The sequence below is a fragment of the Gavia stellata genome, chromosome 22 (assembly GCF_030936135.1).
Source record: "Gavia stellata isolate bGavSte3 chromosome 22, bGavSte3.hap2, whole genome shotgun sequence".
NCBI classification, from domain to species: domain Eukaryota; kingdom Metazoa; phylum Chordata; class Aves; order Gaviiformes; family Gaviidae; genus Gavia; species Gavia stellata.
Genome location: NC_082615.1, coordinates 7,206,049 through 7,233,906, shown reverse-complemented (window position 1 = coordinate 7,233,906; position 27,858 = coordinate 7,206,049). Strand labels below are relative to the sequence as shown.

At 59.9% G+C, this 27,858-nt stretch overlaps 3 protein-coding genes across 3 annotated transcripts; all 3 read right to left on the bottom strand.

Annotated features, from left to right (window-relative positions):
• Positions 1-342: 342 nt before the first annotated feature.
• XYLT2 (xylosyltransferase 2) lies at positions 343-12,266 on the bottom strand. Its single transcript, XM_059828169.1, has 12 exons — positions 12,132-12,266; positions 7,761-7,766; positions 5,958-6,426; positions 5,296-5,471; positions 4,746-4,948; positions 4,259-4,339; positions 3,888-4,104; positions 3,294-3,470; positions 2,133-2,395; positions 1,822-2,017; positions 1,045-1,378; positions 343-679 (listed from the first exon to the last, which is right to left on the bottom strand). Exons 1-12 carry the CDS (start codon positions 12,264-12,266, stop codon positions 357-359), a joined length of 2,580 nt encoding a protein of 859 aa, XP_059684152.1. The 3' UTR covers positions 343-356.
• Positions 12,267-18,335: 6,069 nt separating this feature from the next.
• Positions 18,336-24,030, bottom strand: LOC132318974 (CMRF35-like molecule 2). Its single transcript, XM_059828268.1, has 7 exons — positions 23,979-24,030; positions 23,520-23,858; positions 21,118-21,274; positions 20,170-20,276; positions 19,557-19,609; positions 18,822-18,959; positions 18,336-18,555 (listed from the first exon to the last, which is right to left on the bottom strand). The coding sequence occupies exons 1-7, from the start codon at positions 24,016-24,018 to the stop codon at positions 18,421-18,423; spliced, it is 969 nt and encodes a 322-aa protein (XP_059684251.1). The 5' UTR covers positions 24,019-24,030; the 3' UTR covers positions 18,336-18,420.
• A 752-nt stretch (positions 24,031-24,782) lies between these two features.
• On the bottom strand, positions 24,783-26,839 carry LOC104264785 (CMRF35-like molecule 5). The gene is made up of 5 exons (XM_059828387.1): positions 26,806-26,839; positions 26,020-26,385; positions 25,506-25,593; positions 25,139-25,281; positions 24,783-24,817 (listed from the first exon to the last, which is right to left on the bottom strand). The coding sequence occupies exons 1-5, from the start codon at positions 26,837-26,839 to the stop codon at positions 24,783-24,785; spliced, it is 666 nt and encodes a 221-aa protein (XP_059684370.1).
• Positions 26,840-27,858: the final 1,019 nt, after the last annotated feature.

The following is a 27,858-nucleotide window of genomic DNA, read 5'->3' as shown; positions in this document are numbered from 1 at the left end:
CCCCCATCACCCCTTCCCGAGGCTCCAAGCCCTGCAGTAACAAACACACAGCTCTTCCCAGCTGCCAGCGCCGTCCTTCTCCCCACCTTCTCCCCACGGTGACAGGCGCCCCGGCACACTCTCCCTGGCCAGCAAGCGTCTGCTCCTGGGGGAGGTGGGCAAGACCGACCTCATGCCTCCCCCTCCGCCCAAAATACCCCACAGGAGAAGGCTTTCCCCTGCCCGGAGGCTCCCATTCTCTCTTCCTCGAGTGACTATGGTGCAAATTGCACGGGGTGATGTAATCCAGAGACCCTCCCCACGCCAGTGATGGAGGATGCTCCTCGCTCCCAAGGCCGCCCCCCCGGCTGCTCCTGCTACCTCAGCCGCCCGTCAGGTTTGACGGGCCCCAGTTCTGATTTGGGGTCCGGGGAGAGGGAGCTCCAGGAGGTTTTGCTGCAGGTCTCCAGGGAGGCGCAGGCGGAGGGGCTGCCGACGCAGACGTCCGCTACAGACCAGAAGGTGCTGATGGCACCATCCGCCCAGTCCTCCAGTGCCTTGCCCGTCAGCTGTGCTTTCCGCGCCGCATCTTCCTCCGCCTCCTCGGAGCGCGGCAGGTTGAGGATCCCCCCCAGGCCCTGGAAGCTCTGCTCCATGTACTCGTTGCGGGGTGGCCCTCCATGCAGCCAGTTGCTGTCATCTGGGCAGGACAGGGAGAGAAGAGAGAGGATCAGCAGCATGGAACATTCCGGCACCCTGCCCTTCCTACTGCCACCCTCGCAGCGGGGCTCAGCACCCCGTCCCTTTGCAACCCCAGCCCTCCTCCAGCCCGAGGAGAGAGGTGCTGCTGCAGGAGGTAGGGACGGATCTGACCTACCGACGGGCCCTCCACAGCTGCCCGTGGGCCTGGTTGGAGGACTCATTTGGGGAAGGAGACCCCAGTGGGAAGGATGGCTCCTGCCTTGTCATCAGCGGCAGCCCAGAGAGGCCAGCACCAGGGGGAAGCGCCTTGGACTGCCCACAGGGAGACCCCCCACCCAGCCCCAAACTCCAGAGCATCCTCACCTTTCCTGAGAGGCTGCTTGCGGTTGAAGGTCTGGGGCACCACCAGGAACTGGCTCTCCCCTAGAGGCTCCCAAAACTGGAGGAGGCGGATGGTCCAGACACCGGGTCGCAGAGGCCGATTGAGGGGGGGCTTGTACTGGGTGAACTCTGCCTCAGCATCCACCGTGATGTCGTAGGAGGCAGCAATGACGTAGGTGGGGTCGATCCACACCACCGTGGCCGTCAGGTTGGGGCCCCGCGACCACTTCTGCATGGCCACTGGCTCATCAAAAGGCCCCATCAAGCCTCCAAAATTGCGGAAGAGTCTTTCCTTGGGGTCCCACTCTGTGCCCACCTGGAGGGACAGGAGGCACAAGCAGTGCGACGCTGGACAGGGAGATGCTATCAGCTCAGGTTTTGTGTTTCACCTCCCCAAACCTGAGAACGCATAAACTCTGGAGCCCAAAGCAATGCACACCCCACCCTCCACAGCTCTCCTGCCCGCCTGCACCATGCCAGCACTAATCCAGCTGCGTGATGCCTCCTGCAGCTGTAGGCGCTGGGCACCACAGCCTCAGCTCCCCCTGCAAGATCCCCTTCAGGCCTTTTATCCACTGATCAGCTCCACACCCCACACAGAAGCCAAACTCCTGGACAAAGGTTTGTTCTCAGACACAACAGCAGCACTGTGTCCCTCTGTCCCCACAGTGTACAGGTGGGGGAGAGGAGGAAGGACAGCGCGGTGTGGGAAAGCCGGGGAGGAAAGTGGGCGTTGTGAGGGAAACTTTCCCCATTTACCTCAAGGTTTTGTAAGCGGTTTGCCTGCCCTCCGTGACCTGCCAGCTTCAGAGCTCCTCGGGGCATCATCCACACCTCCAGGGACTCTGCCTGCCCAGTTGCGGAGTTCTGCACTTCCTGCATCACCAGGTAACCCTGGAAACGGTCGTCATAGAAATATAAGTGCACACTGGATGGGAAGCCCCGGGGCTCAAATCTGGAGAGAGAGTGAGACAGACGAAGAGGTTGCACATCTGAGCATCAGCACCCTCCCAGCATGAGACGCAGGCCACCACTCAGAGCCTGGCTCGAGCTCACGGCAAATATCCCACCTGCAGAGCTTGTCGGCCTTCACTGCTGGCGCGGCCATGGCTTTGCGGACCCCCAGCCTGGAGAATGCCGTGTAGAAGGTGAGGGTGACATCGCTGAGGCCGCTGAGCCCGTCGACACGGTCATAGATGTTCTCCCAGTACGCTTTCAGGGCTGGCGTGTTGGGGGGGTAGCTGCCGTAGAGGTGCGTGTCCAGGATCTCCAGCACCTCCTGATTCACTGTCGACTCAAACTTCCGGGCGAAGAAGGTGGGTCTGGAGAGTTGCTGGAAGAACACAGGCATTTCTAACACTGTTGGCTGCCGCCCCTCTGCCCTCCCACCTGATCAGGGCAGCGGGGAGGGAGACAGACGGGGAAGAAACATGCTGGGACCCATCCTGCCCCCTTTGAGGGCACAGGCTAAGGAGCAGCAAAGCAGCAAAGTCTCTACATGGGATCCTCTACGACAGGATCAGTGGGAGCATACCGTACACTTACTGGTAATGCAGATGGGTTCCCATCTCTCCCACTGCCTCCCCCTTTCTGTGCTCAGAAGCAGCCGTGTGTCATCCAGCTCCTTTGCTGCAATCTCTATATTCAGATGGGCCCCCACCCTGCAGAGCCACTGCGGAGCCCTGCACGAGGCCTGGCCATGTGGCACAGCTTGCAGGATCAGGGCCCTGCACTACGTAAGTTCAGGGCTGCTCGAAAATCCTGCTAACTTCTCTTTTCAGGGCTGGGTGTATCTCCCCCAAACCTCCCTTTTCAGTCTACATCCCCACTCACTGAGAGCATGGGAGACAGGTCGTCACAAGGTGTTTTGTCCTGCCAGAGAAGACAGCACTTTGGAGTGGGTTTACTGAAAAAGTATTTGCCCCAAGTGAGAGGTCTTTAGGGAAAGAGCAGGAAAATGGGAGAGAAGCATTGCAAGCAAAAGCCTGGCCGCTGGGCAGAACAGCCAGCGTAATCCTGCTGCCTGAGCATTTACAGACACGTCTGTGCCAAGCCCCACAGCGGCTGGGGAGCCAATCCTGCTCCTGTCCCTTGCGGGGCTGGGGTGAGGCTCATGCGGGCGTGCACAGCAGCTGGCATTGCACCCAGGGGTGTGCCCACAGGGGAGCCCAGAGGGGAGAGAGACAGGGAGGAGGGGAGAGAGCAGGAGGAGAAAGGAGGATCTTTTTCACCTGTAGCCGGAGGAAGTCCTGGGGTTTGAAGTCATTTGGGGAGCACCCACACCAGTCGACTATGTGTTTATATTGGCACTTACAGCCCAGCTTCCGGTTCCAGTTGGTCACTCGGAGGTTGTTATCAACCAGTGTCTCGCAGGCATGACTGTTCTCCAGGACCGTGTGGAAGAAGGACTGTGCACAGCAGAGAAGGGACAGGAGACCCAGTGGGGATGGAGGATGGAGGGTTAAAGGAGACCCCCACCCCTCACTCATAGAGGAACAGGACAGGCCTCGATAGCTCCTGAACTGAAACCCATCCCTGTTCCCAGCACAGGGCAATGCGTAAGAGATGAGGCTGTGTGCCCACATCAGTCCTTATCTGGCCCAAAGGGGCGTCTGGACCTAAAGCAGGGCTGGATATAAACATGACCCTTGGCCTGTCTGCTCCTCTCTTCCCTCTTTCATACCCAGGTCTGGGCAAAAGGGAGGCACAAAGCTGCCTGCACAAAGCAGTGCCCTTTGCAGCTACCCAGGGCGGGATGAAGCAGGACAGAAATGTTAAGTACAATGGGAAGAAAATCCATCCCGCGCCCTGCAGCCAGCACCCACCTCAGCTGGCAGGAGCGTGTAGGTGTAGAACTGGCGCAGCTGGGACACCAGCTGGTCGTCAGCATAGACCACATACTCCACAAAGCTGCGCGTCAGCGAGAACCAGTCGGAGCCCCCGTCCACCACGATGCCCTCAGGGATGTGGCGCTCGCCCAGCCGCCACATGTGGGAGTCACACTCGTGGAACAGGCGGTCCAGGCCCTGCTTCTTGATAAACCTGGGCACAGGGACGAGAATGAGGGGTTAGGGGTGTCACCCACTTTGCTGTGTGCAGCTACATCCAGAACATCCCCCCTACCCGAACTGTTCCAGTTCTTTTCTGAAATACCTCCTTTTTCTGTTCCTCCAGCTCAGCCCCTAGTTGGGATTACCTGGCGTTGTCTCGGCCATGAGACTTCAGGAAGTTCTTATCTCGGTATTTGGACAGGAACATCACCAGCTCTTCATTGGTCCTGAGGCGCAAATTAGAAAGCATTAACAGCCCCTGGGGTAAAGCAGGCCAGTAAACATTCACTCTGCAAGAGCAACCAGACAAAATGAGCCTAAGGCTGCTTGGTAGGTGCTGACTCAAAGCCTGGTCCTATCAGTGGGGAGATACAGACATGGCCCCTCTGCTGTCTGGCGCCTCACATGTGCATTCTCCTGCATCACTCAGACCGCAGGAAAAAACAGCCTCCAAGGTACTGGCTGGGCTCCTCTGCAGAGATGGGACCAGCCTGGCCCTGGAGCATCATCACCAGCACGTGGTGCAATCTCCAGCTCCATCTTCCCTCAGCTCCCTGCCCCTCCCAAGGCTGCTGCAGCATCACGCAGCCCCAACACCTTAATCATTTTCCCCTGTCACAGCAAGGTCCTCACCTCGTGGGATAGTCAGTGGCGCTCAGGTTGATGAAGAAGTCCCAGGGCCACTCGGCCAGTTCCAGCAGGTCCTTCATGCTACGCAGGTACATCTTCAGCAGGCTGGCACCTCCCCAGATGGTCACCATGCGCCAGGGCGTCACACGGATGTTGGGGTAGTGCCGGGCCAGCTCTACTGCCTCGCGATGGAGGTAGTTGGAACGCTGCCAGGGAATACAGCTCACAGTCAGCAGGCAGCTCGTCCTCCCGGGGCCTCCTTGCCGCCAGCCCAGGGTCAGCCCTTACGGCAGCCTCCACAAGGAGGAGAGCAGCAAGACAAGACTGCTCTAGACAGGAGGGATAGATCCTGCTTCCCTGGGGTTGCAGAAATAGGGGTGGGAGGGTCACAGCTCCACCAGCAGCAAGGACAAACCCTACCCAGCCACTTCCTCTGGCACAGTGGATGCTGCGCCTCCACTCACCGCCCACCTGCGCCCCAGCTCTGCATCCTGTCCCGGTAACTGATCCGGGCACTGTCAGCATCTCCCTTCCCCTCATCCCTCCTGCATACCTTGTCGACGTGGATGTAGAAGAAGTGATGCTGGTGGTACACTGCCTTGATGAGCCTCTTCAGCTGGCGAATGGCCCTGCCGTGCACAACCAGCATGTAGGCAATGCGCACGGGCTTGCTGGGGGGTGCCTGCTGCAGCCGGCTCTCATCCCACTGGATGACAGGGCTGACCTTGCCTGTGCAGGGAAGGAGAGGGCTGTCAGCCACCCCTGGCCTTGGCACCCACCGCCCCACCACCCAGAACTCCTGATAAACCAGGGACACTCAAGCAAAGCAGGGAACAGCAGGGAAGAGCTCAGCCTCGGGCAAACCCCATTACGCTGCAGTGCCAGGGCATGGTGGCACACGCAGCCCCTTGCATTAAATCGACAGGGCTGTGTTGGGAAAGGGCAAGGTGTCCTTCTCCGGCCCCTCAAAACAGAAGATGCAGCTGGGCCTCGCTCTGACCAGGCACTGCAGGTTGGGATGAACAGCCCAGCTTAAGGAGGCTGGCACAGCTTTGATTGGATTACAGAGACAGCAGTAATCTGGGAATCAGTGACAGACTGAGGCTGCTTTTTGCCAGGTTGGACAGTTTGGTGACATAAGGAAGGTGGCCCACACTCCTGGCTGGGATATTCCCAATGCCCAGGGGCAACCGGGAACAGCCCAGCAGGACTTACCAGAGAGCTGGCAGTGGCGAGGCACAGACTGGGGCATGAGGCTGCCGGCCCGGTGCAGACACACCACGTTGGCGATCTCCTGTTGGCACTGCTTGCTGCTGGCCCGGGCCAGCGCCGAGAGGGCGTCTTTGCCCGTGATTTCACACTTGGGAGTGAAGTTGTTCTCGGTGGGCTGGGGAGCCCCCTCCACACTGCCCGTGTCGCCCTGCTGGAATACGGCCAGCTGGGCCTCCCCACGCAGCTCCGTCAGGTTCCTCCGGCTGGAGTAGTCCGGCGCAGCCGGCAGCCTCCGTCCCGGTTTGTGTCTTGCTGTGACGGCTCTCACCACCTTGGACACCAGTGCCCCGGGGCTGTCCGGCCGTCCCCGCCATCGCCCATGCTTCCGGCTGGCACTGCCCCGGCGCCCAGCAGAGCTGTCCGAGTCCTTGGAGCCATCGCTGTTCTCAGGCAACCTGGCTTTTTTCTGTCGCTCCTGTACCAGTTCCAGGTGGATGCAGAAGAGAGGACAGACAGCATTAAGTTGGGCTTGCTTCCCCCCGGCTCTGCCAACACACTCCCCAGAGCATCCTTGTTCCCAGAGCTCGATGCTCCCTGTCCCCATGTTGCTCAGTGCTACAAAATGGCAGGTGCTCCACGAACAGCCACTGCGCATCAAAGGACATTACACCACCCCTCTGCCACTTAAGACACAACAGCACCTCCCTGCATGGTCCTATGCCCCCTTCATAGGGATAGCCCCCTATATGCCAGCAAGGGAGACCCCAATTTGCAGACCCCATCATCACAACACCCCAGACGCACAAAGAGGGTCTTGGTCTCTGCCACTGGGCTCGCCGCAAGACTAAATGGCCAAGGTTGGTTGTGTCTGCACCAGCCACCCTCCGGGGTCCTGCATGGGCCGGGGCACCCCCGGACAGTGGGGATGAGCACAGGGCTGCTCTGGCTGGCGGTGGTTATTTTACCAGGAGGCAAATGCACCAGCTCCTCCCTGCCATGACCACACTGTGAGCCCAATTGCAGCACACCTGTCTGGGAGTCGGAGTCCCAGGTGGCCACAGCTGTGCTCTCTGGGGCTACAAGCCTGCCCGCACTCCCTTCCCTGGGCCCCGGCTCCCCGCACTGGGCTAGAGCAGTCACTGCGATCGCCAGCTTCTCTAGAAATCCCATTAACAAACCCTCCTGCCGAGCCAAGCGGATGTGTAAAGGGAGCAGTTAATTACGCTTTGTTACCTCTGCCAGGCTGGCTGATGAGCAGAAACGAGTCAGCCTTGGGGAGAGCAGAGAGTTGGGAAGTTTGGATGCCTGCGAGAGCCACGCTCGTTGAAAAGCGCTTTTCCCAGCGAGTCGTGCCCAGGGGGTCGGGGCCATATGCCCCCAGCCCACTGCAGGTGCTCCTGGCCGACAGGCAGCGAAGCAGCTGCCTGCTCCAGCCAGGCCTCCCAGGGCTATCTCACAATGCCCTCAAAGCTCTGCCGGCCCAGCCTCTGTGCCAGGTGCTGCGGGAGGCAGCGAGGCACATCAGGGGCTATTCCTGGGCAGCAGCATCTTCTGAGGATGGGCAGATGCCTCAGAAGGACAGTGGGACTGAATGAGCCCCCTGCACAAGGCCCTCTGTGGGAAAGTCATAGCCAGGAGAAGCCACACCATGCAAAGGCTGGAAAGCATCTGGCAAGACCTGCCCGCTCCAGTGTCCCTGAACTATCCATGCTGTGGTGACACAGCCTGCAAACCATGGCTACCCAGGACAGGGCCAAGCCACCGCTTAACTTCGGAGGGGCTGGCGTCAGCGAGGATCAGCCGAGCCCCCTTCTGCCCAGACAGGCGTCACAGGCAGCGAGCCGTTCATTAGTCACCACGCAGGACCATCTGTTCCCAGAGTTATAAACCTGTTTTCTCCGCCGAGCATCACAGGAGTTGGGAGGTGACAAGCGAGTCTCTTCCTGCAGGGATGGGGCTGAGCCCGCAGAAGAGCCCCGCCGGTCCCGCTCACACCCTCTGTTCCCCAACATACCTGGCTCTGGGGACAGCCCCTGCATGATGCCCACCCTCGGTTACAGTCCTGCTTGTCCCCCTGCAAGGAGCCCTATTCCTGACTCGCGAGCACGCCTGGCTGCCTTCCCCCGTAGGGAAGTCCTTAGAAGCATCACCAGCCTTTCCGGAGCTGCCAGTTAACGAACTCAATGGCTTCTAATTACTGCACCACAGCAGAGTGATCCCTCCACCCCAGCCAGGCAGGGAACGACTCCGGCCACGTTGTTCTGCTGTATTTAAGACTTGTGCGCAGGACTTTTGGCAAGGCTCCCCATCCCGCTCCTCCCGACATGCACAGATGACTCCAGACACCAGCCAGAGGTCACTTCTCCCGTCCTGGGTCCCCTGATGTGATGCCACCATCCCCACAGTGCCACAGAGCTGTGGGGCACCCCATCCCCAGCACAGGTCTGGCTGAACTGATGTCTCCAAGCTGCCTGTCATTGTGAGGGGCAGAGCTAACAGCATCTGGTGTCCTGCAGGATTCCCCCTCTGGTTGACTGACTCTGCTGTCTGCCACATAGAAGCACTCATCAGGCAAAACTGGTGCCAAATGTTCCAAAGTTACCAGAGTAATCCGGATGCTTGATTGCCAATTGCAGCAGCAGACCCTTAAACCTCACAATTAAAATGGCTGGAGACAGCTCCCTAAAAACAAGCTCTTTGGGGGGAAAAATAAAAAAATCAACGAATCTCAGCAAAGCTGGAAGAAAAGACGTTTTGTTGGAAGCTTCTCTGGTGGCCGCAGCACACAGAGGACACCAACACACAGGCCCCAGAGAGGTGCCACCTCCTATCTGGAAGGAGGAAGATAGGAGACGAAGTGGGAGAAGAGACGTGACTGGGCTACAACACTTCTCCCAAGTGACGGATCCTCTTCTTCACCCACGAGGACACTTTGCGGTTTGCACATTCCTGGTGCCAGCTCCACCACGGACAAAGTGCCCTGGGAAGCTCCTGCGCTTGCTCAGGAGCTGTCAGTGCCGCCACGACAGTGGCAGGACATTCTGGCCCCCTCGGACTGAAGCACCCACAGGTCCCACCTTTGTGTGCAGACAGGCTCGTGCAGTCTGCAGTGGGGATGCTGTCAGCGAAGGGCTAGGTACCAACAGGAACTTCCTCTCCTATCTGTCAGTCTGGACAGGAATTGTGGTGTTTGATCCCAGTGGAACAAGATCACTTGGCTTCCCAGAGGTAGGAAACTCAGTGTTGACCCGGGTAGATGGAGACCGATCCAAGCTCTGCTGGTCTGTACGCCATAAAGCATCTGCTTCGTGAATAAAGGAAGCCTGTAGGACCCTGACATCAGGCTCACAAGAGAAGCGACACAATCCACGCAGCACGGCCTTCTCAAAGAGGGTTGGGCCGGTGGCTCTGATGTGGCTGAAGCCTGTTACAGGGCAGCGAGTGGTCGGTGCTGCTGGTGCCAGATAGGTTTACAACCTGCTCCGGCGAAGGGCAAAGATCCTCCCTCAGCCTCTGCTCAGATCACAGCGGGGAGCCACGGGGGAACCTGCCAAGCAGGGGAAGCTCTTCCCTCCCCTATGAAAGGAAGAAAAGGAAACCAGCAGGCTTTGAAGAACTGAGCAGGACAAAGAAGGCGGCTGCCACCGGCAGAGATCAGAGCAGCCCTTTTGGGAACACCTGGGCAGCGCAGGCAGCTGCCAGACCGAGGCACAATGCTGCAGCACAGCCTCCAAGTGCTGCAGGTACCCCAGCTGAAGGCGCTGGTCTGGAGAGTACAGCGAGCTCACCCAATCCTGGACGCTCCATGGCATTTGCAGGACTCGAGTCTCCCTTTCGCTCTACAGCAAGTCACAGCCAGTTTAGAGCCATGTACATTAGCGGGAAGGAGCCATTTACTCTGGCAATTAAGAGATCCTAAGGTTCCCCAAATCCCTCCACACCTGCAAGGTCAGGCTCTCCTGGGAGTGTTCCTCCAGCTTTACAAGAAATGCCCCTGGGGAACAGCAGCTCCTCCAGGTCTGGCCAAAATCAGAAGCTGCAGGAGGGCACAGAAACCAAGAACTTTGCCATTTTATAAAAAATAAAGGTTAATTGGATTTTCCCAGCTTGCTAATGGGTTTGGTCTGTCTGTGAAGTTCAGGATGGTTCTTGCCTTCTCTGAAGAGGTTTATCCATTCCCAAGCCCTGGAGTCAGGGTTGCTGGTGGCGAACGATCCCTTCTCCAGGTGAAGGGGACTCATGGCCAAACCCGTCAGCTGCCCAGCTCAGTTTTGGGAAGAGATCTGGGGAAACCAAGCAAGGACCAAGGCCGCGCAGGACAAGAGAAGAGAAAAGCAGACAAGCAGTGCAGGATGGTGCAGAGAGGGAAGGAGAAGCCAGGACAGGTGAAGTGATTTGATCAAGGTCATGGGAAAGGGGAAGGGGCAGTTGGGCACTCCTGGCTGCCAGACTGGTCTGCTCTCAGGCTCCCAGTGCCTCCGGATCACAGGTAACTCCGTGTGCCCTCTCCTTGACACATTTATTCCCTGGCTCTGTTTTGGTGGTGGGCGTACGGCAGCACATTAAAGTGCTCACTGCCGTTCCCAATGTCCCAAGAGGAGGTCTGGGGCTGAGAATTAATCTGCTGAGTGAGTGGTTGCCTTGGAGACCTTCCCCCCTCCAAGGGGCTGCCCAGTTCCCCTTCTCACCTCTTTGCTCTCAGGAAAAACTTTCTAGTCTTGTGAAAAGACCTGCCAACGACAGGCTCACCCTCCACAACAGGGAGGCATCCCACAACGGGGAGGGGAAGCTCTCGCCCCTCCAGAGATCCCCACCTCTCACCTCATGGCCACTGGCTTTGCTCTGCCACAGCTACTGCACACACCCCATTCCTGCCCCTGCACAGCTCCCAGCTCTTGCCGCACACTGTCCCTGCCAAACCTGGCTTCACCATCACGCTGGGGCTTGTTGGCAGCCTGCGGAGGGTCTCCACAGCCCCTGGAGCATGAGGGTCCTGCCCAAGATAAGGGTCTCCGGTGCCACACAGATACTCAACAAGGGAGCCCATGCGGGGACTGTCAGCCCTTCCCCCAATGCTCTTGGAGAAACCAGCTTCAGCCACAGGTTCGCCCAGATGCAGCGGGCCTGGACGTGGTCCAGGCAGCTCACAACAAATAAATTCAAATAAGCAACCCAGAGGTCAAGAGCTTTGGTTGAATGTGGCAGCAGCATTCTCCAGAGGCCTGGGTCCTCCTCAACATCTGCTCTGTGTCTGACCTTGGGCAAACACCTTCGCCAGCCCGTGCCTCAGTTTCCCCACACATAAAAAAACAGGTGATGCCTTTTGCCTTAGCAGAGTGTTCTGGTATAAGGACAGCAGATGACTACAAAAGGGCCTTGTACCCTTGCACTTCACAGGGATATCCCTGACCAGACCAGCCAAACAGAAGCTGCCACAAACTTCCTGAGCTGCTGTGCGTGTTCTCCGCAGCTCTCTGAATTACCGTGTGTTTTCGTGTTTCTCTGGCTCAGGCATCACCAGCCCCAGCTTCCCACAATGTCCCCCAAACCACAGAGAAGTGTAAGACCTCCAGCAAGCTTCCCACGCTCCCCACCCCACGCCAGACCCCACCAGACAGCCCCTGGGCCACAAGGTCTCCTTCTCAGGTGCCGCAACCCCACACCGCTGCAGCAAGAGTCCCCTCACAGGCCCCGGCCTGCTGCCCGCCCCACAGCCACCACCCCCCAGCAGCCTGGGGCCTGTGGGACCCCCCACCACCCAGTCCTGGGATGGGGCCTCGCCAGCCCCACAGAGACACCCCCCGGAGGGGAGCACCCCCTTCGTGTCCCCCCCCAGCTCCCAGGCAAGGGGACACGCCATTCCCGCCGGGCACTGCCCCCCCCCAGGACCTCCCCCACCCCAAGGGCCCCCTCCCAGCACGCACCGCCCTCCTACACCCCCCCAGGCCTCTGCCCACCTCAAGCCCTTCACCGCCTCCCCCGACCCCCTCAGCCCCTCCACGGCCCCTGCACCCCCTTATCCCCCCCCCGACCCCCCTCCAGCCCCTTTATAGCCCCCCTACCCCCCAGCCCCTTTATGGCCGCCCCACCTCCCTCAGCTCCCCCCGGCCCCTCACCGCCCCCTCAGCCCCCTCGGGCAGGCCCCGGGCTGCCGGTCCGCGCCTCCCCGCAGCGCACCTCGGCCGGTCCCTCCTCGTCGAGGCCGGCGGAGGTCCAGAGGACGAGCCCCTGGAGCAGGAGGATGGCGAGGGCCGTGGCTACCGCCAGCCGGTAGCGCCGCGCCAGCTTCCGCGCCCGCCCGCTGGCCACCATCGTCACGGCCGCTCCGCCGCGGCAGGGCGGGCTGCGCCGGCGCGCGCGCCTCCCGCGCGCACGCGCCGGCGGGGCTGGGGGGGGGCGGGGCCGGGGGCGCGCGGCGGCGGGGGGCAGCCCTGCGGGGACTGCGGGGCGGGCGGGCGCCGGGGTGCGCGTGCGTGCGCGTGCGTGCGTGTGCACGGGGTGTGCGTGCGTGCGTGCGTGCGCCACGTGTGCATGCGTGTGTATGGGGGTGCTGGGGCGTGCGTGGGTGCGCGTGCGGCCGGGGCTGTGCGTGCGTGCGTGCGGTTGTGTGTGCAGGAGTGCGCTGGAGCGTGTAAGCGCACGTGCACGTGCGCACTGCCGCGTCCGTGTCGGTGTACTCGTGCGCAGGCAGGGTGCGCGCGCCGTTGTGCATGCCCGCCCTAGGGTGTCCACGCGCTTGCGAGCGGCAGCGTGTGCATGCGCTTCTGCATGGGTGCGCGGGGGCTGCGCGTGCACGCGGGGGTGCGGGTGTGCTTGGGGTATAGGTGGCCATGCGTGCGCTGCAGCGTGTGCCTGTGTCACCGGGCGTCCACCTGTGTGCGCACACAGGTGCATGTGCACGCTGGGATGCGCACGTACACCTTCGCATGTACCGGGGCATGCGTGTGTGCCTCCGGCTGTGTGCGTCCAGCTGCATGTCTGTATTGTGGGCGCTTACGTACGTGCATGTGTGTGCACAGGGTGCGTATATATGAGCGTGTTCACGTGCGCGCACTGGGGCGTAAGGCTGCGCCTGAGCTGGTGAGTGCACGTTGGTGCATGGGCACACGCCTGCGAGCGTAGGGGCGTGCGCGCAGGCACGTGTACAGGTGCAACCACGCGTCTGGGTGCCTCCCGTGGAGGAGCCTGCTCTGTGCCAGCCATGGCTGCCGGGTTCCCCGGTTCCCTTGCAGCCGCTTACGGGCCTGGGCGCAGGTCCGGTGCCCTCACCGGGTGCTCACGGCTCTGCTCCTCCCCACAGGCAGCACGCAAAGGCCTTGCTGAGTCGCGGGGAGTCCCCCGGCCCTGCGATGCTGCTCAGGGGGCTCTCAGCAGTGAGAGGTACCACAGGGCCCCCCACGCTGGCAGGGGAGACTTTCTGGGTGCCCAGGGGTGAGTGCCACGTTTGCTGCGGCCCCAGAGCCACCGGGTTGTCAGGGCGAGAGCAGCCCCGACGCAGGAAACACCTGCACGAGGGCACGGGCATGGCAGGGGCTTCTGCACAAAACCGTTCTGCGGCCAAGCTTGCTTTAAGGAAAAAAAAAAACGCACCCCGTTTCTGTTTCTGTTGCAACAAAACCTGAAAAGGTTCAAAACCTCTTTCAGGACACCCACCCACCGAGAAGAGCTCCGGGCATGGCTGCAGGCAGAAGTGCCCCGGGATGGAACCCAGGCTCCAGGGCAGAGCCCAACCGGTGGCAGATCCTCGCCATGGGAGCCGCAGCTCCGCCGGCCGAGCCCTGCCTTCCCCCCCTAAAAACTGCTGTGGGGGAAATAGGAAGCAGTGTCTGGGTGGCGATAGCAGCTCCGGGCAGCTCTGTGACCTCCTGTGAGCTTCCTGGGCAGGCTCTGCAGGCACAGCCAAGGGAACGCTGCAGCCTCAACTGCCCGGAGGGCTTTAAGGGGAAGAGGTTTAGGTCAGAGGGGCTCCCCGGGCTGCAGGAGGGCTTCATGCAGCCTGCAGAGCTCCAGGCGGGCATCGCCTTGCGCGGGAGCAATTTGGTCCATGCCTGTAAAGGCCGAGAGGTGCAGGGCTGCCTCAGTATCTCCACGCTGGCAGGAAAATTCTCACCACATGCAAGGGTGGGACCTCCCTGCAGATAAGAAAAGGTCAGCCTGCTTTGGAGGCAGCCTTGCGTGCCCCGTCCGTGGGCAGGCTGCAGTGCCGGGGCCAGGAGTGAGCACGGCCACGGCTCTGCCCCAGCGCTGCTCGCTCATGGGTGCTTTGACTGTAAGTGAGGCTTAAGCCGGAAAACGCATGGCTTGTTGATAAAAAGGGCAAAAAAACTCATTTTCCCTCATCTGCTGGAAGAAGTTTGTTTCTCCCCGTGTTATTCCCCTGTTCAAGCTTGTTGCCTGGTAAGGCACAAGAGACAAATCACAGTTTAACAGTGTTCAGAGGCTGTTGATTGAAAACAAATCAGAGTCACTCCCACAGCCTGTCGCTTTGCAGCTTGCCGGGTAGCAAGAGCAGTTTGGGAAGCAGTTGCACAACTCCAGGGGTGCAAGCACTTTGCTCCCCCCTCCGCAGCTTTTTAGCCAGGGTACCTGCCCCAGCACATCTCCCTGGGGAAGGGGGAGCAGGGAGCCTCAAGCACATGGGCTTTCTGATGGAGAGGGAGGAAGAGCTGCAAGGAAAGATGGAGGTGCTCCCTAAATGCTGCGCTCCTCCCCAGACAGGCAGGAGCGGAAAGCTGGGTGCACCCCTAGTTCATGGTGGGGGGTAAAGCATGTGACTCCACTCAGCAGCCCCCAGATAATCCCCCTCCCCTGCATGAGACCTGCCACTCACGTAACACTGAAGTTCCTACCAGATCATAACCAAACCCATTTATTACAGGAGTTATTTAAACTCAGGTATTGCACAGCTTCCATAAAAAGAAAAAACAGGGAGCAACAAACACACCTCAGCCCCAACCCAGGCTCTTCTACCTGCACAGGACTCTGCTCTTTTCACCCTTGGGTCCAACCTCGCGGCTTAAACCAGCCCAGAACCAAAGAAAGCCCAAGGAGCAGAAGAAAGACCCCTACCTCCTGCTCAGGGAGCCAAGGCTTCCCCACTGCCCACTGCCCCGGGGGATTTGTAGCCCTTTGGCTCTGCCTCATTTGCTCTCCTGCTGCCGGGGGGCATAAAAGCAGGGCTGGCAGCAGCACCCCATCTCCTTAGTGAGGGCCCTGTGCTTGGCTGCTTTCATGGTCTCCCCTTCCTTAAAAGCTTGCTGTGGCAGGAGTAGAGGAAAAGCTCCTTCTCTGCTTGGATCATCCTATCTGCTCGTCTCTCCTTACAGGCTAATTGGGGGCTGCAGGCTACAGTAATTCATTAATGAGCCAGGCAGCAGGGGCTCTCCTAGCGCTGTCCTGCTGGGGTTTGTCTCTCGCCCCAGCTTCACACGGGCTCCCCATTTGCCCAGGAACCACTTTTCTCTCCAGCAAGGCTCAGTTGCTGCCTCTGCCTCTCTGCCTTCCCTCCCTGGCCAAGGGAAGACTTTTCCCTGTTGCTGAGCGTGCCTGAGTATTAGCAAATTTTGTTATCGAGTATATATGTACTCCAGAAGTCATGCCCTTTACACCTCAGTGAGTTACCAGGGGTTCAGTATGTGAAATGTAGGTGCGATGGAGGGAAGGCGGAGAAGGGAGCAGGGCTGTGTGGGACAGGGTGGATGTCAGGGAGCATCCCTGCCTGGCTGTGCCCGACTCCCTCACCCATGAGGTTTGCTGCTGGGTGCACACAACAGCGCTAGAAACTGAGCCTGGCTCTGAAAATGAATTTCCAAAATACCCCTGTCCTGCTGGGGACCTTCCCACATCCATTCCCCTCCCGCTATCCCTCCTCGCTTGGGCTCTGCCTTGCAGGTCCCCAGAAGCAGCAGCCCCGGGCTGGGATCTGCCTGGAGGAGGTGGTGGAGAAGCAGCTCTTGATGCTTTCAGAAAAATCACTGTTCCCTTTCAGGAAGGGGCGAGTTACAGGAAAGCTTGTGCACCAGCATAGGACATCTCCACTTTCAGCTGATTCCCGCAGCCAGAGCTTGGAAATCATGATTTTTGGGCAGAGCTGGTTGCACAACGTAAATCAGTATCCCTGCCCCTGAAACCAGCCCGGCTGCGCGGAGCTACAGCACCCAAACTCCCATGGGAAGGGAGAACTTATCTCTCTGGGCAAAACCACCTGCATGGGACCATGTGTGTGGAAAAGCTCAGGTTTTCTGCTCCCAGCCCTGTTTCCATCGGGAGTCAGCCCTTCCAACACCGAAAGCGTGGAGGTTTCACCTGCCAGGCATTATTCCTGTCCTCCAGGCAGCTGCCCTGAAACGCCACTAACGTTGGAGAAAAGGCAAATTTCTCACGTTCTTAAAATTACCCAAGAAAGCTTGAAAGTTTTCAGATATTAACACTTCAGTGCTCAAAATGGCTCTTGCAGAAGGTACTACCGAACACCCCACCTTTGCACGCCCCGAGGATCCTGCACCCTCTGCCCCCCCTCGCACCCCCATCACGCAGCCGGCGGCTATTTCTGCCTTAGTGCTGCGGCAAGGGCTTTAATTTAAGAAAGCCAGTTAGTTCTTTTTTTAAAGCATGAAAACTACCTCCAGATATGGCATAATGGGACCCAGTTACCTAAAAAAAAATCCAACTGATTCCTCCTCTCAGCTCCTTCAGAGAGGGGTGTTATTATCTCCAGTAATAAAAGTTGGAGCAGGAGGAGCAATATGCAATGTTCTTTTTTTTCCCCTGTTCCACATGCAATTTGTGGCAGAAGAAGTTTTCCCTTTTTCCCAGCAATGGCTGGAATCTGGCTGGACTCAGGTTTTCATTCCAAATTGCAGTGATGCTTGTCTATGCCATTGCTGTTTTGTTCCCGCGTGTTCCCTCCTCTGGAGTTTAGCCTCGTGCCGGGGTGGGAAGGAGGGATCCCACCTCCTGACTGAACGTAGGAGGAATTTTGCTTATATAGGAAGATAAGCTTATATAGGAATAACCTACAGGAATAACCACAACTGTCGTACCACAGACATTTACTTCCAGCCGCTTTTGGTTTTGGCAGAGCAGGTATGTTCTATGTGGCTTCTCGAATAAAATAATTACAAAAATACTGAAACAAAGCTTTGCAGCAGTGAACAAAGTTAATTAATTCTTTCCAAATGAACCCCTGAAATACACTTGACCCAGCGTCATAAGTAGATGCCCACCCCCTGACCTGTTTTTTGGGGGAGAGGGTTGTCATGATGGATGAATTGCCCGGCGCTGGGCAGGAGCAGAGCCAACATGCACAGAGGAGAGCACCAGCACGCAGGGGGCAAGAGCGTGCCCAAAGCACGGCCCCGTGGGACGTCCCGTGGGGAGCGGTGCCACAGCAGCCAGCGGTGGGGCTGGGGAATAGGAAGGCCGATACATGGGTTCATGCTGAAGCAGCAGAGCCCTTGCCCTTAAAGACCCAGGTTCCCACGCTGCTGAAGTCTGCCTGGGCACCAGCGAGGGGCCGGACCTGCTTTTGGGGCGACACTTTGCAATAAACCCTTTAATGAGGTGGAAAACTGCTGTACAAATACAGCCAAACACAGTGCTAGATCCTATCAGATTCTCAGTTGCTGTCACTGATAAAGGAGTGATACTTTATGCAGAAGAACGTATTTAGTGGGTGCCAGAAAATAAATTATTAGCAAAGCATAGAAGAGCAGGGTCACAGTTACAGCCTGTCTGTGTGCTCCCAGCCGGGGGGTCCATGGGGGTGCTGGGGGGGAGAGAGCAGGAGCAAACCTCCCTGGGGGCTGTGGGACCAGCGGGGTTGGGGCACACTCTTCCCAGCAGCTGCGCAGGAGGGACGGGAGCACCTCTGCCATCTCCTTTGCACCAAGACCCTAATGCACCACACCCTCCACCTGGGTCCCCCTGGCATTTGGATATAACAAATGCATTTGGATATAACATTTCTCGCTGTCCCATTTCCCAGGAGCTGCCAGCTCTGCCTGGCATTGGCATGAAAAAGTCGGCCTGAGATGACCAGCAGGTTTGGGAGCTTCAGCCTGCATGAATAACGCAGCTAAAGGGGCAAGCAGGGTGGGTGCTGGGTGCATGGAGCCAGACAGCCCACCCACAACCCCCAGCCCACCCTCGCCTCCCGCCGCCGGGCTCTTCCACACCCTGCCTGGCCAGTCTCTGGCCTGGGCTACCCCAATGCAAGGCACAGTTTTTTATTCCCAGCACTACTGCTGTACGGGTGAGGTCTCCAAATGCAGAGGAATGATATAATCCACATCCCACTCTGCGCCTCCTGCTCGACCTCATCCTCTTCGAGGTTGCTCCAAGGAAATGTCCGAGCCTACGAGAGCAGCAGCTCTGTGTTAAGCCAGCTCCTGCCTGAGTGGAAAGCCAGCCCATGTCCCGCTGGCACTGCTGGCAGCAGGAGCAGCCCGCGGGGCTGGGTGCCAGCTCACACCCTCTGCGCTGCGTCGTAGGGCTGTCCTCTGGGCTGTGGGGCTGAAGGCACGTTGGCATAGATCTCCTGCTTCTCTGGCAGGGACTTCTGCACACTGGCATATATAGCCTCTTTTTCCCCTTCCAAATGCTGGGAAAGGAGGAAGATAAACAAAAAACATCCTTCATGGGGTTGGTCCAGGGCACCACCATCTGCTGGAACGTCTCCTGGCTGCTTTAAGCACCCAGGAGCAGCCATGAGGACTGGAGAGGGCACCCACATTATCCAGGGTCATTAGCACCCCAGCTTGGCATGTGCCTTTGCAGCCTCCTCCCTACCCACCCAACCCACCCCGCTGCCCACGCCGTTGCCCACCTGCCCCAGCTCGAGCTCAATGCTGCTTTGCATTTTCCTACCTTGTTGCTCTGCTTCACCTCCATGTAATCGGTCGCGGTGTTTGCCAAGCAGCGGAAAGCCTCGGCATTGCTGTACAACTGGCTCTCGGCTGTGCCCGCGTGGTGGTTGATGTCCGCGTAGTTCAAGGTATCCGCTCCCTGACACACGAAGGAGAGGGATGAGCTCTTAACCTACCGCAGCTCCCCTGCCTGCAGCCCGCAGGGGTGGGAACATCTCCCATCCCACTGCCTTTCCTGATGAGAGCTGAGATGGCTGCGGGAGCACTGGGGGAAAATTTAACCTGCAGCAAGGGCTGACTCAACATTTCCCGGGGGAAATCTGGTTAGTGACACCGGCCCCTCTTCGAAAGCTGGCAGAAAACATTAGAAAATACTTCCCAAGCAGTGACAGAAGATCAGCTGCCCCAGAGCCTCCTCAGGTGTGCTTTGCTGCAGGTTCCCAAGGCTGTTTCACCCAGAGAAGCAGCTCCCTGACTTGGAGGGGCTTGCGGAGAAACCTCTCAGCCCAATCCTAAACTCCCATCCCAGGAATACTCTGCGATAGTCACAGAAAATCACTGCTCAGGTCTTTCATTGGCAAAACGCGCCCGAAGGATCCCTCCCAGCCTAAAGGGCCATGAACCTGGCTGAAAGCAAACAGTTTGCTCAGCTCAGGGCGTAACATTTCCCCTCTCCAGGCGAGCTCCAGGCAAGCTCGGAGCACGCCATCCCAAGACCTGGTGCAGTCTGCCTTACTGTATGTGATGTGCTGCGAGTCCTGTCCATCTCTACAGCTGCTCCAGAGAGGGCTGGGTGAAGCACAGATGTGGTTAGTCACGAGTGAAACCAGAGGAAAAGAAATTTATTAAAAAACTGCTTGCCACTGTGAATCTCGCCGCAAAGCAGGACAGGAACCCGTGGCCCCATCAACCATCTAAACTGGAGCAGTTCTTCAAATAAAACCAGCCCCCACTTGCCAGCTGGTGATGTCCCCTCCCGTCCCTCCCCGTCCTTCACACTGGCCTTAAACTGTGCATCCAGCCTTGTGCCAGCCTGGCCTACGCAACTGAGCGCGTCGGGAGAAGCTGACAGTGCCCAGACAAACTCAAGCGGGTGCCGTGCCGGGCAGTACCCATCCCAAGAGCTGCCATTCCCCGCTCCCGTGGGGATCGGACCTGTGGGATGGTCCCCCCACTCCTTCAGGGGAAGGAGATCTCCTTGGTGGAGGTCGCAGTGATGGAGCCAGGAATTGGATGGATCAGGGATGGAATGGGAGAGAAAAAAGAAATATAGAGGAAAAAACAAATGTAGCAGAAGACAGGCTCTGGGGCAGAAACACTGTGTGTGCGGCAGTGACAGCTTCGCTTACCCTTCTTCCTCTTCCTGGACAGCATTACCAAAACGCCAGCAGCAACTGCAAGCAGAAGAAGAACCACTACGATGCCTGGAGTGAGGATGTGCTCAACCACATCCAAGCTGCAAGAAAAAGAGTTTCTGTTCTCACACTTCTCCTCGGAAGCAGACTCGGGAGGAACCAGCACGGAGCAGGCACACAGGGAGCGGCTGTGGATGACGGGGCTTGCCTCGGGAGGCAGGGAAGCAGGCGTGGGGGTGGGCAGGCTGCAAGCTGGGCACGGAACAAAGCAAACTGAAAATTGCAGAAGCAAACGGACACTCAAGTCTGAGAGCTGCTGTGTCTTCACTGTTTTAAGGATCAGTTCCTGCACCTGATTTTGCTCTGGTTTAGCTGCACTATTTGTTGACCTTGTTGTAACAGGCAACCAGGCAAGGTCAATGTGCCAGCTACCCCTTGAGCGTGCTGATGGGAAGTCTCAGCTTTGCCCGCTTCCTGCATCACCTCCAAGAGGCGGGAGAGGAGGGAGGAAGCTCTGTCGCTCTGGTCTCATGCTTTGTCAACTATCTCTGCCAGGCTGCTTGTGACTACAAAGCAGAACAGGACCCAGCTCAGCACTTGGTTTCCCACAAGCAAATGGTACCTCTGAGTTTTGGGGAAGGAAATGGGGTCAGTGCTGCAACCAAAACCCACTTTTCACATGGTGGTAACATGCCTTGCTTAAGCTGCAAGATGAACAAGCAACAAGCAGGGCTATGCCGGGGCCAAGCGACCAGGGGTGCTGGGATTATTTTCCATGTGAGTGGCTGGCTAAGAGGATGATATGCTGGTCTCTAAAGGCAAAAGCAGGAGGTCTGAATCCTTAAGGGAGGTGTGAAAAGCCTGGAAGGCTTCAGGGCTCCAGCTGCACCAGAGAGACCTCATGGAGGGAGGCGGCTGCTGCGAGCAGGAGCTGGTACTCACGGTGGAGGGCTGGAGCCTTTGTGGTGAGAGAGATTTGATCCACGTGGTACAGCTTCCCCCCGGGGAGTTGTCTCTGTGGGGACTGATACAGAGCTACGGAGATCAAGGAGCTCGGTGGTCATGGGGTAGGATGATGCTGGGGAGGAGGAAGAAGGAGCTGTAACAAAAAGGGGAGAGGCTCAGTCAGTCTCCTTGCCTCCATGGGGGAAAATGCTGCAGGTTTTGCAGTGAGTCAGAAGTAAGCCACTTAACCCTCGCACCAAGAGACGCTGGGTCCCCTCTGCCACATCCAGAGCACACTCCTTGAAGTGGGAGGGTTGTAATCCCCTGCCCCTGCCCCTGCCCAGGAGGCTTTTTGCAGTCCCAGTCCCCCCCCAAAATGCGCACATGCACGTGCGCACACAGCAGAGTTCACCCTGCAGGAAGGGGATCTGGGCACCCAGTGCCCAGCCCAGTACTAACACAACGGCCCCATATAAGTGTCCCACTGCAGGGGCTGGTCCCTGGTGAGGGGACATTCCCTAAGGCCAGGGCCTATGCCCACAGGCACTGGCTGCTCCACAGCGGGATATGGGGCAGCATAAGGGGGTGAGGAACTCCCTGGTGTTACAAAATAAGGGAAGCAGAGCACAGACTGGGCCAGTAGGATCTGATGAGAGGGGAAAATGGGGCATGGAGAGCAGGGTGGTGCAGCTCAGCGACGGGGATGGCTGACACTGTGGCACCAAGAAGAGGCCATGGGGAGACACGGGGAATGGGTGAAGGTGGCACCTGCTACAGCAGCAGACTGCCGAGCCCTGGTGACACACCCTGGGGCTGCCCCACGGGGCCTGGGCACCCCTCCAGGCTGCCACTCCCTGCAGCCCCCGCTCCTGGCACTTGGAGGGGGGACACATCAACGCTGCACATGGGGGACCCACAAGTACTGACCTGGGGACACGATCACCGTCACATCACACCTATCATCAAACCGGATTGCGCCCGTTCGCACCCCGCAGCGGTAGGTGCCCGAGTCCCCCTCGGCCAGTCCCTCCATGGTCACCGTGAACACCCGCCGTGTGCGATTGTCCCGGATGGAGAATCGGTCCCGCCGCACCACAGGCTGCTCCTCCGAGGTGATGACGATGTCATCAGCACAGGTGTAAAGTCTTCCCGGTTTGCACCAGAATTTTGGCTTCATCTCCTGGCCGGCCCGGTACGTGCAGTTCACCGAGAGGGACCCCCCCACCGATCCCCGCACGGTGCCGGGCCCCCTCACCGCCCAGCATCCTGCGGAGACACACGGAGCTGCGCGAGTGCTGCTGCCGCCGCCGCCGCCGCGCCCGCCCCCCCCGTCGGGGCCGCCCCCCGGAGCCGCTCCGGGGCTCGGGGCTCCGGCCCGGCCTTACCTGGCAGCAGCGCCCAGGCGAGCAGCGGCAGGAGCTGCATGGCCGCTGCGGGACGGCGGGACTCGGCGTCCTGCCGCGCCCGGTTCCTCTGCGCGGGGCCGCGGAGCCCGGCCCTTCCCCGGGGCCGCCCCCGGAGAACCGCCCGCCCCGTCGGGGCGGAGCGCCGGGACCCCGGGGCTGCCTGACCGCGGGGGCCGCCGGAGAGAAGAGACGGAGGCGCGGAGCTGCGGCGGAGAAGCTTTATTGCAGCCGCCGGCGGCGGCGGGAAGGGTCCGGCGGGGACCCGGTGCTTCCCCCCCGCTGCCCACGCCGTCGGGGCCGGGGCGTCCCGGGGCGGAGCGGCGCCGGATGCGGCCCGGGGGTCCCCGCCGGGGGCTCAGCCGCCTCGCAGGCTGGCCCAGAGCACGGCTCCGCTCATGGCCAGCAGCGCCAGCACCTGCAGCCCCGCCAGCACCGGGAAGTAGCGGAAGGGGCCGCGGCTCCACTGCGGAGAGTCCGTCCCCGCCGCGGGCGGAGGGAGGGCGGGGGCCGGGCTCAGCGTCGGGGCTGCAAATGCCAAGAGGGGACAGATGCAGCGGGTGCTGCCGGGCACTGACCCGCCCTTGTCCCTCTCCACCCCCCCGCGTCCAGGGTACCATCGCCGCCCGCAGCCCGGCCCCGGCCCCCCGGGGTGGCCACGGTGTGTGGGAGCGCGGGCACTGGTGCTGTGCGGGGAGGGGACGCGCAGGGACTGACCTGGGGACACGGCCATCACCTCGTCACTCGCATCACGCCTGGGTTTGGCCGTTCGCACCCCGGGCGGCCGGGGGGCGGTCGGAGGGAGGGCGGGGGCCGGGCTCAGCGTCGGGGCTGCAAATGCCAAGAGGGGACGGATGCAGCGGGTGCTGCCGGGCACTGACCCGCCCTTGTCCCTCTCCATCCCCCCGCCCTCGGGTACCGTCGCAGCCCGGCCCCGGCCCCCGACGTGGTGGTCACTGGTGCTGTGCGGGGGGGGAGACACGTGCAGGGACTGACCTGGGGACACGATCACCGTCACATCACACCTATCATCAAACCGGATTGCGCCCGTTCGCACCCCGCAGCGGTAGGTGCCCGAGTCCCCCTCGGCCAGTCCCTCCATGGTCACCGTGAACACCCGCCGTGTGCGATTGTCCCGGATGGAGAATCGGTCCCGCCGCACCACAGGCTGCTCCTCCGAGGTGATGACGATGTCATCAGCACAGGTGTAAAGTCTTCCCGGTTTGCACCAGAATTTTGGTTTCATCTCCTGGCCGGCCCGGTACGTGCAGTTCACCGAGAGGGACCCCCCCACCGATCCCCGCACGGTGCCGGGCCCCCTCACCGCCCAGCATCCTGCGGAGACACACGGAGCTGCGCGAGTGCTGCTGCCGCCGCCGCCGCCGCGCCCGCCCCCCCCCGTCGGGGCCGCCCCCCGGAGCCGCTCCGGGGCTCGGGGCTCCGGCCCGGCCTTACCTGGCAGCAGCGCCCAGGCGAGCAGCGGCAGGAGCTGCATGGCCGCTGCGGGACGGCGGGACTCGGCACCCATCCGGCAGGAGCAGGCAGCGGAGCGCAGGGAGAGGGAGGTGCGGGGCCCGTGGCCGAGGTCCCCAGCCCGCTTCCTGCCGGGCAGCCAAACCGCTGCGTCTTGAAGCAGAAGTTTTGCCACGTGGGGTTGGAGCGGGCTGCGAGTTCCTGGTTTGCGTCTGCTCCTGGCATCTCGGGCATTTCGGTTCCTTAAATAAAGCTGAAGATAAATAACTCTCCTCCAAAGCTTTCTGGGTTGTGCCATGAAATGCGGGATGTGGTGTAGCTCTGGGGGGGGATGGAGGTGGCCACGGTGCTCTCCCTGACGTGGCTGCTGGTGCCACACATAAAGAGCAGGGTTTCTGCAGGGTTTTGGCAGTGTGCAGATGCCCACTTTTTGGAGATGCAGAACCTGGAAAATAATAGGAATAGTGAGAAAAGGAGCCCACGGCGCAGCTGGGTGCAATGTGAGCTTCGCTCTCAGGCTGAGGGTGGAAAGTTGCTTTAGTGGGGGAGACTGTTGTGGGAGGACACTGTTCCCTGGCTCTCCCTCAGCTGCAGGTGAGCTTGGAAATATTGGCTGGAGATGGGCATTTGGCTGCATCGGGCAGGGCTGGCAGGGCTGAGGGCTCCCCTTCCCGCACTGGGGCTCGGCCAGCCCATGGCGGAGAAGGCGCCCGCGTAGCATGCTGTGACCCCATGTCCCCCCCAGCCATGCCGCAGCATGTCCCCGCACGGCCCCACACATCAGCATCAGCAGCCACCAGAGCCCCAGGCGGTGCCAGCAGCTGACGGAGGGAGCAGGCGGACAGACAGACAGACAGACAGGCACCTGCAGGATACCCAGGCTTTATTGCAAAATTGTCTTCAGTTGGCAGCTCCGGCTCAGCAGACGCAGGATCTCTGTGCCCCAAACCCTCCCCTCTCCAGCTCAGGGGCAGCCACGAGGGGCCAAGGCTTCACAGGGGGAGAAGCACCCGGTGCCGAGCAGCTCCCGGCACAGGGTGGACACGGCGGGTGGGGCAGTTCCGGCAGGGTGGGGGACAAGGGGGCAGGAGGGTGTCCCTGTGGCTCCAGGGCTGGGGGGCAGCCCAGTGCCCCGGTGCAACTGGCCACCTCCAAGGGCTGCAGGTTTTCCAGGTCATGGCTCCTGTGCCGGCTCCTCACCCAGGCGGCCCTGCACACCAGGGCCAGCACCATGGGCACCTTCACGCTGAGGAGGAACAGCAGGTGGGTGACACTGAGCTGGGACCTGGGCAGGAGAAAGATGATGCTAGAGCTTGAGTAGGGTCTGGACAATGAGGATAGGGGCTGGGGCACTTGCATATCTGCCAGCCTCCCCACTTGCACCCGGGATGCTCCTTGGGGCTGCTGCAACTGGGGGGACCCAGGGCTGGGGGATGCATGCAGCGGAAAAGGTGTCTTAGGTTGGGGGATGCTGTTGGGGGCTTGCCCAGACGCCAAGCCCCGACTCACAGTGCTGGAGGCTCCTCACAGCCCGTGGGGCACAGGGGTTTGGGGTCCAACGGACTCACGTTGCTGCCCTCGGCTGTGGTTGAAACAGCTGCGAAGAAAACACAGAGAGTCTGAGCAAAGTGGAGACCCCCGCACCACGTCCTGCCCTCTGCGTGGGGGGGTCTCTGCCCCAAGACTTTGGCTGTGGAGGTGCAGGAGGTGGAGATGGGGGTCCCCAGGCAATGCACTGGGGAGGGGGAGGAAGGAAAAGGGGGGTTTAACTGGGAGGGACTGGGAACCCCAAAGGACAGGCTCGCAGAAGCAGAGACCCTAAACGGGAATGAGGGAGAAGCTCTGCTCTGCACGAAGCTCTGTACAGCCTCCTCCATCCCTCATCCAAATTTGCACTGGGACAGCCTCCAGTGGGTCTCGGTGCCTGCAAGGAGCTTGTTCCTTCTTTGACAACCCCTGTGTCCCCCTGGCTGGAGAGGCTCTGTCCCCAGCGCTGTGACCCAAGTGATGGGCTCCATCGCACGCTCCTGCTTTGCTCCCAGCCCGGCTTTACCTGAGGAGACCATCACCTCGATGCTGTGCCCCAGGCTGAACCACAGGCTCCTCCTCACCCCGCAGGAGTACCAGCCTGTGTCCCCCGGCGTGACACCACCCAGCATCACCGTGAATGAGTGTGCTGTGTGGTTGTCCCCGATGGACACCCTGCCCTGCATCACCGTCACCTCCGAGCCGTTGGTTTGGGCGATGTAGGTGAAGCAAAACCAGAGGAAGCCCGGGCGGCACCAGTACTTGGGGTAGACCTCGTAGCCTGGCTTGTAGCTGCAGGACACGGCCAGCGAGCCACCCTGCTCGCATGTCACCTGCGCAGGGCCTGTCACCGCCCAGACACCTGCGGGGGACAGGGAGAGGTGCTGCAAGCATGTACCGGCATCGCCTTGGGGAACCAGGAGGGATCTGAGCCCGGGGTGCTCGGGGGCACCCTGTCCCGAGGGAGGCTGTGTCCGTGCACCCGCTGTGCTGGGGGGTACTGAGGTGACCTCCCCAGTCATTAAAAAAAGAGCTCCCATCAAGCGTGTGTGTTATTAAACGAGCAAAAAGCCTTATTACCAGGGTTCATATGACAGCAATACAAGCATATCTCAGAGATCACCCTCTGTAGCCGTCCGCTGGCCACAAAGAAAGGACGGTATCAGCTGGACTCTTGCTGTGACCGCAGTGGGCTTCCTGGGCTGGCTCAGTCCCAGCCTCTCCGAAGCTCTGCAAGAGCCTGTGGGGAGGAAACGGCCTGATTTGTGCTCCTGGGTCTCACCTGGGAAAAGGGTCCAAACCAGGAAAAGCCTCATTTTCCAGCTTCTCACTCCCAATGCGGATTTTTCCCCGTTGTTATTCACGAAGCACCCTGCGGGATGGAGTCAGGTTCACATGCACCCGGGCATCCCAGGAGTTTCCCAAGCCTCTTTCTCTGGTCGCTTCTTTGGGCAGTGTTTACCCACAGACCCTGGATGTCTTTTTTAAAGGCGGTTGCTTCCTCCTCCTTGGGGAGGAACCTGCTGCAATTTGGCATTTTCCTGGGAACCAGTGATTGTTTCAGAGTAAAAGTTGAGAGTCTCTCTTGTGAGACACCCCCAGGGACCATGAATCACCCTGGGGGTGTCTCATGAGAAAGACTCTCCCCTTTTGCTCTGCAACAGCTGCTGTTTCCCAGCAAAACGCCAAAATGCAGCGGGTTCCTAAGCTGCAATACCCATCCCAGTGGAGAACGCAGCCCCTTCCCCACGCACAGAGTCCAAAGGGCTTCGGGGGGCTTTGCAGGGAGTCTGGGCCAGAGCAGGGGTCCGGGGACTGGGGTGGAGTGAATGCAGGTTAGCCCCTACGGGTGGACTGGTTGGGACCACCAGGATGCTCTCCTGGTCGTGATGGACTGGAATGATGGACTGGGATGATGGACTGGGATGATGGACAGCCATCTCCGCTGCACTGCTGCTCCCCAGCTCCCGAGCCGGCTGCCAGTGTGAGCTGGGTTGCTTTTGTTTGTTTTCTCAAGCAGAAGTATCTCATTTCCCCCCCCAAAATGCTTTTTTTGGCACAGCTGTGGGTTTTGAGTGACAACACTGTTTTTCTCCTGAAATTAAATGTTTCCGCTGAAAGTTTCAGAAATCCAAACACAAAAAGCAAAGCCACTTCCCTGGCAGCTGCCTTGCTGACAGCTTTCTTCCTCGACGCCCCTTGGAAAAAGCAGAAAGCGCAAACCCCCTGCCCTGCCGGAAGCTGAGGCTGCTCCTTCCCCCCATCCCATCCCCTCCCTGTCCCCCCACCATGGCAAGAGGAAGCTCTGGGTTTTCCTCCTGAACATCAGGTAACC

Bases quoted from the DNA above. Each gene is read 5' to 3' on its own strand.
- XYLT2 (XM_059828169.1), bottom strand. From the start codon at position 12,266: ATGGTGGCCAGCGGGCGGGCGCGGAAGCTGGCGCGGCGCTACCGGCTG. The intron at 4,340-4,745 runs GTGAGGACCTTG...TTTGCGCCTCAG, and splicing joins GCCACTGACTATCCCACGAG to GACCAATGAAGAGCTGGTGA. The intron at 2,018-2,132 runs GTGGGATATTTG...CTCTCTCTCCAG, and splicing joins AAGGCCGACAAGCTCTGCAG to ATTTGAGCCCCGGGGCTTCC.
- LOC104264785 (XM_059828387.1), bottom strand. From the start codon at position 26,839: ATGAGGCTTTTCCTGGTTTGGACCCTTTTCCCAG. The intron at 25,594-26,019 runs GTGCGATGGAGC...TTTTCTTCGCAG, and splicing joins GCTGGGAGCAAAGCAGGAGC to CTGTTTCAACCACAGCCGAG. The intron at 24,818-25,138 runs GTTGCACCGGGG...TCCCTCCGTCAG, and splicing joins GCAGCCCTTGGAGGTGGCCA to CTGCTGGCACCGCCTGGGGC.
- LOC132318974 (XM_059828268.1), bottom strand. From the start codon at position 24,018: ATGCAGCTCCTGCCGCTGCTCGCCTGGGCGCTGCTGCCAG. The intron at 23,859-23,978 runs GTAAGGCCGGGC...GTGTCTCCGCAG, and splicing joins CGCCTGGGCGCTGCTGCCAG to GATGCTGGGCGGTGAGGGGG. The intron at 21,275-23,519 runs GTCAGTCCCTGC...TTTTTGTTACAG, and splicing joins GACGGTGATCGTGTCCCCAG to CTCCTTCTTCCTCCTCCCCA.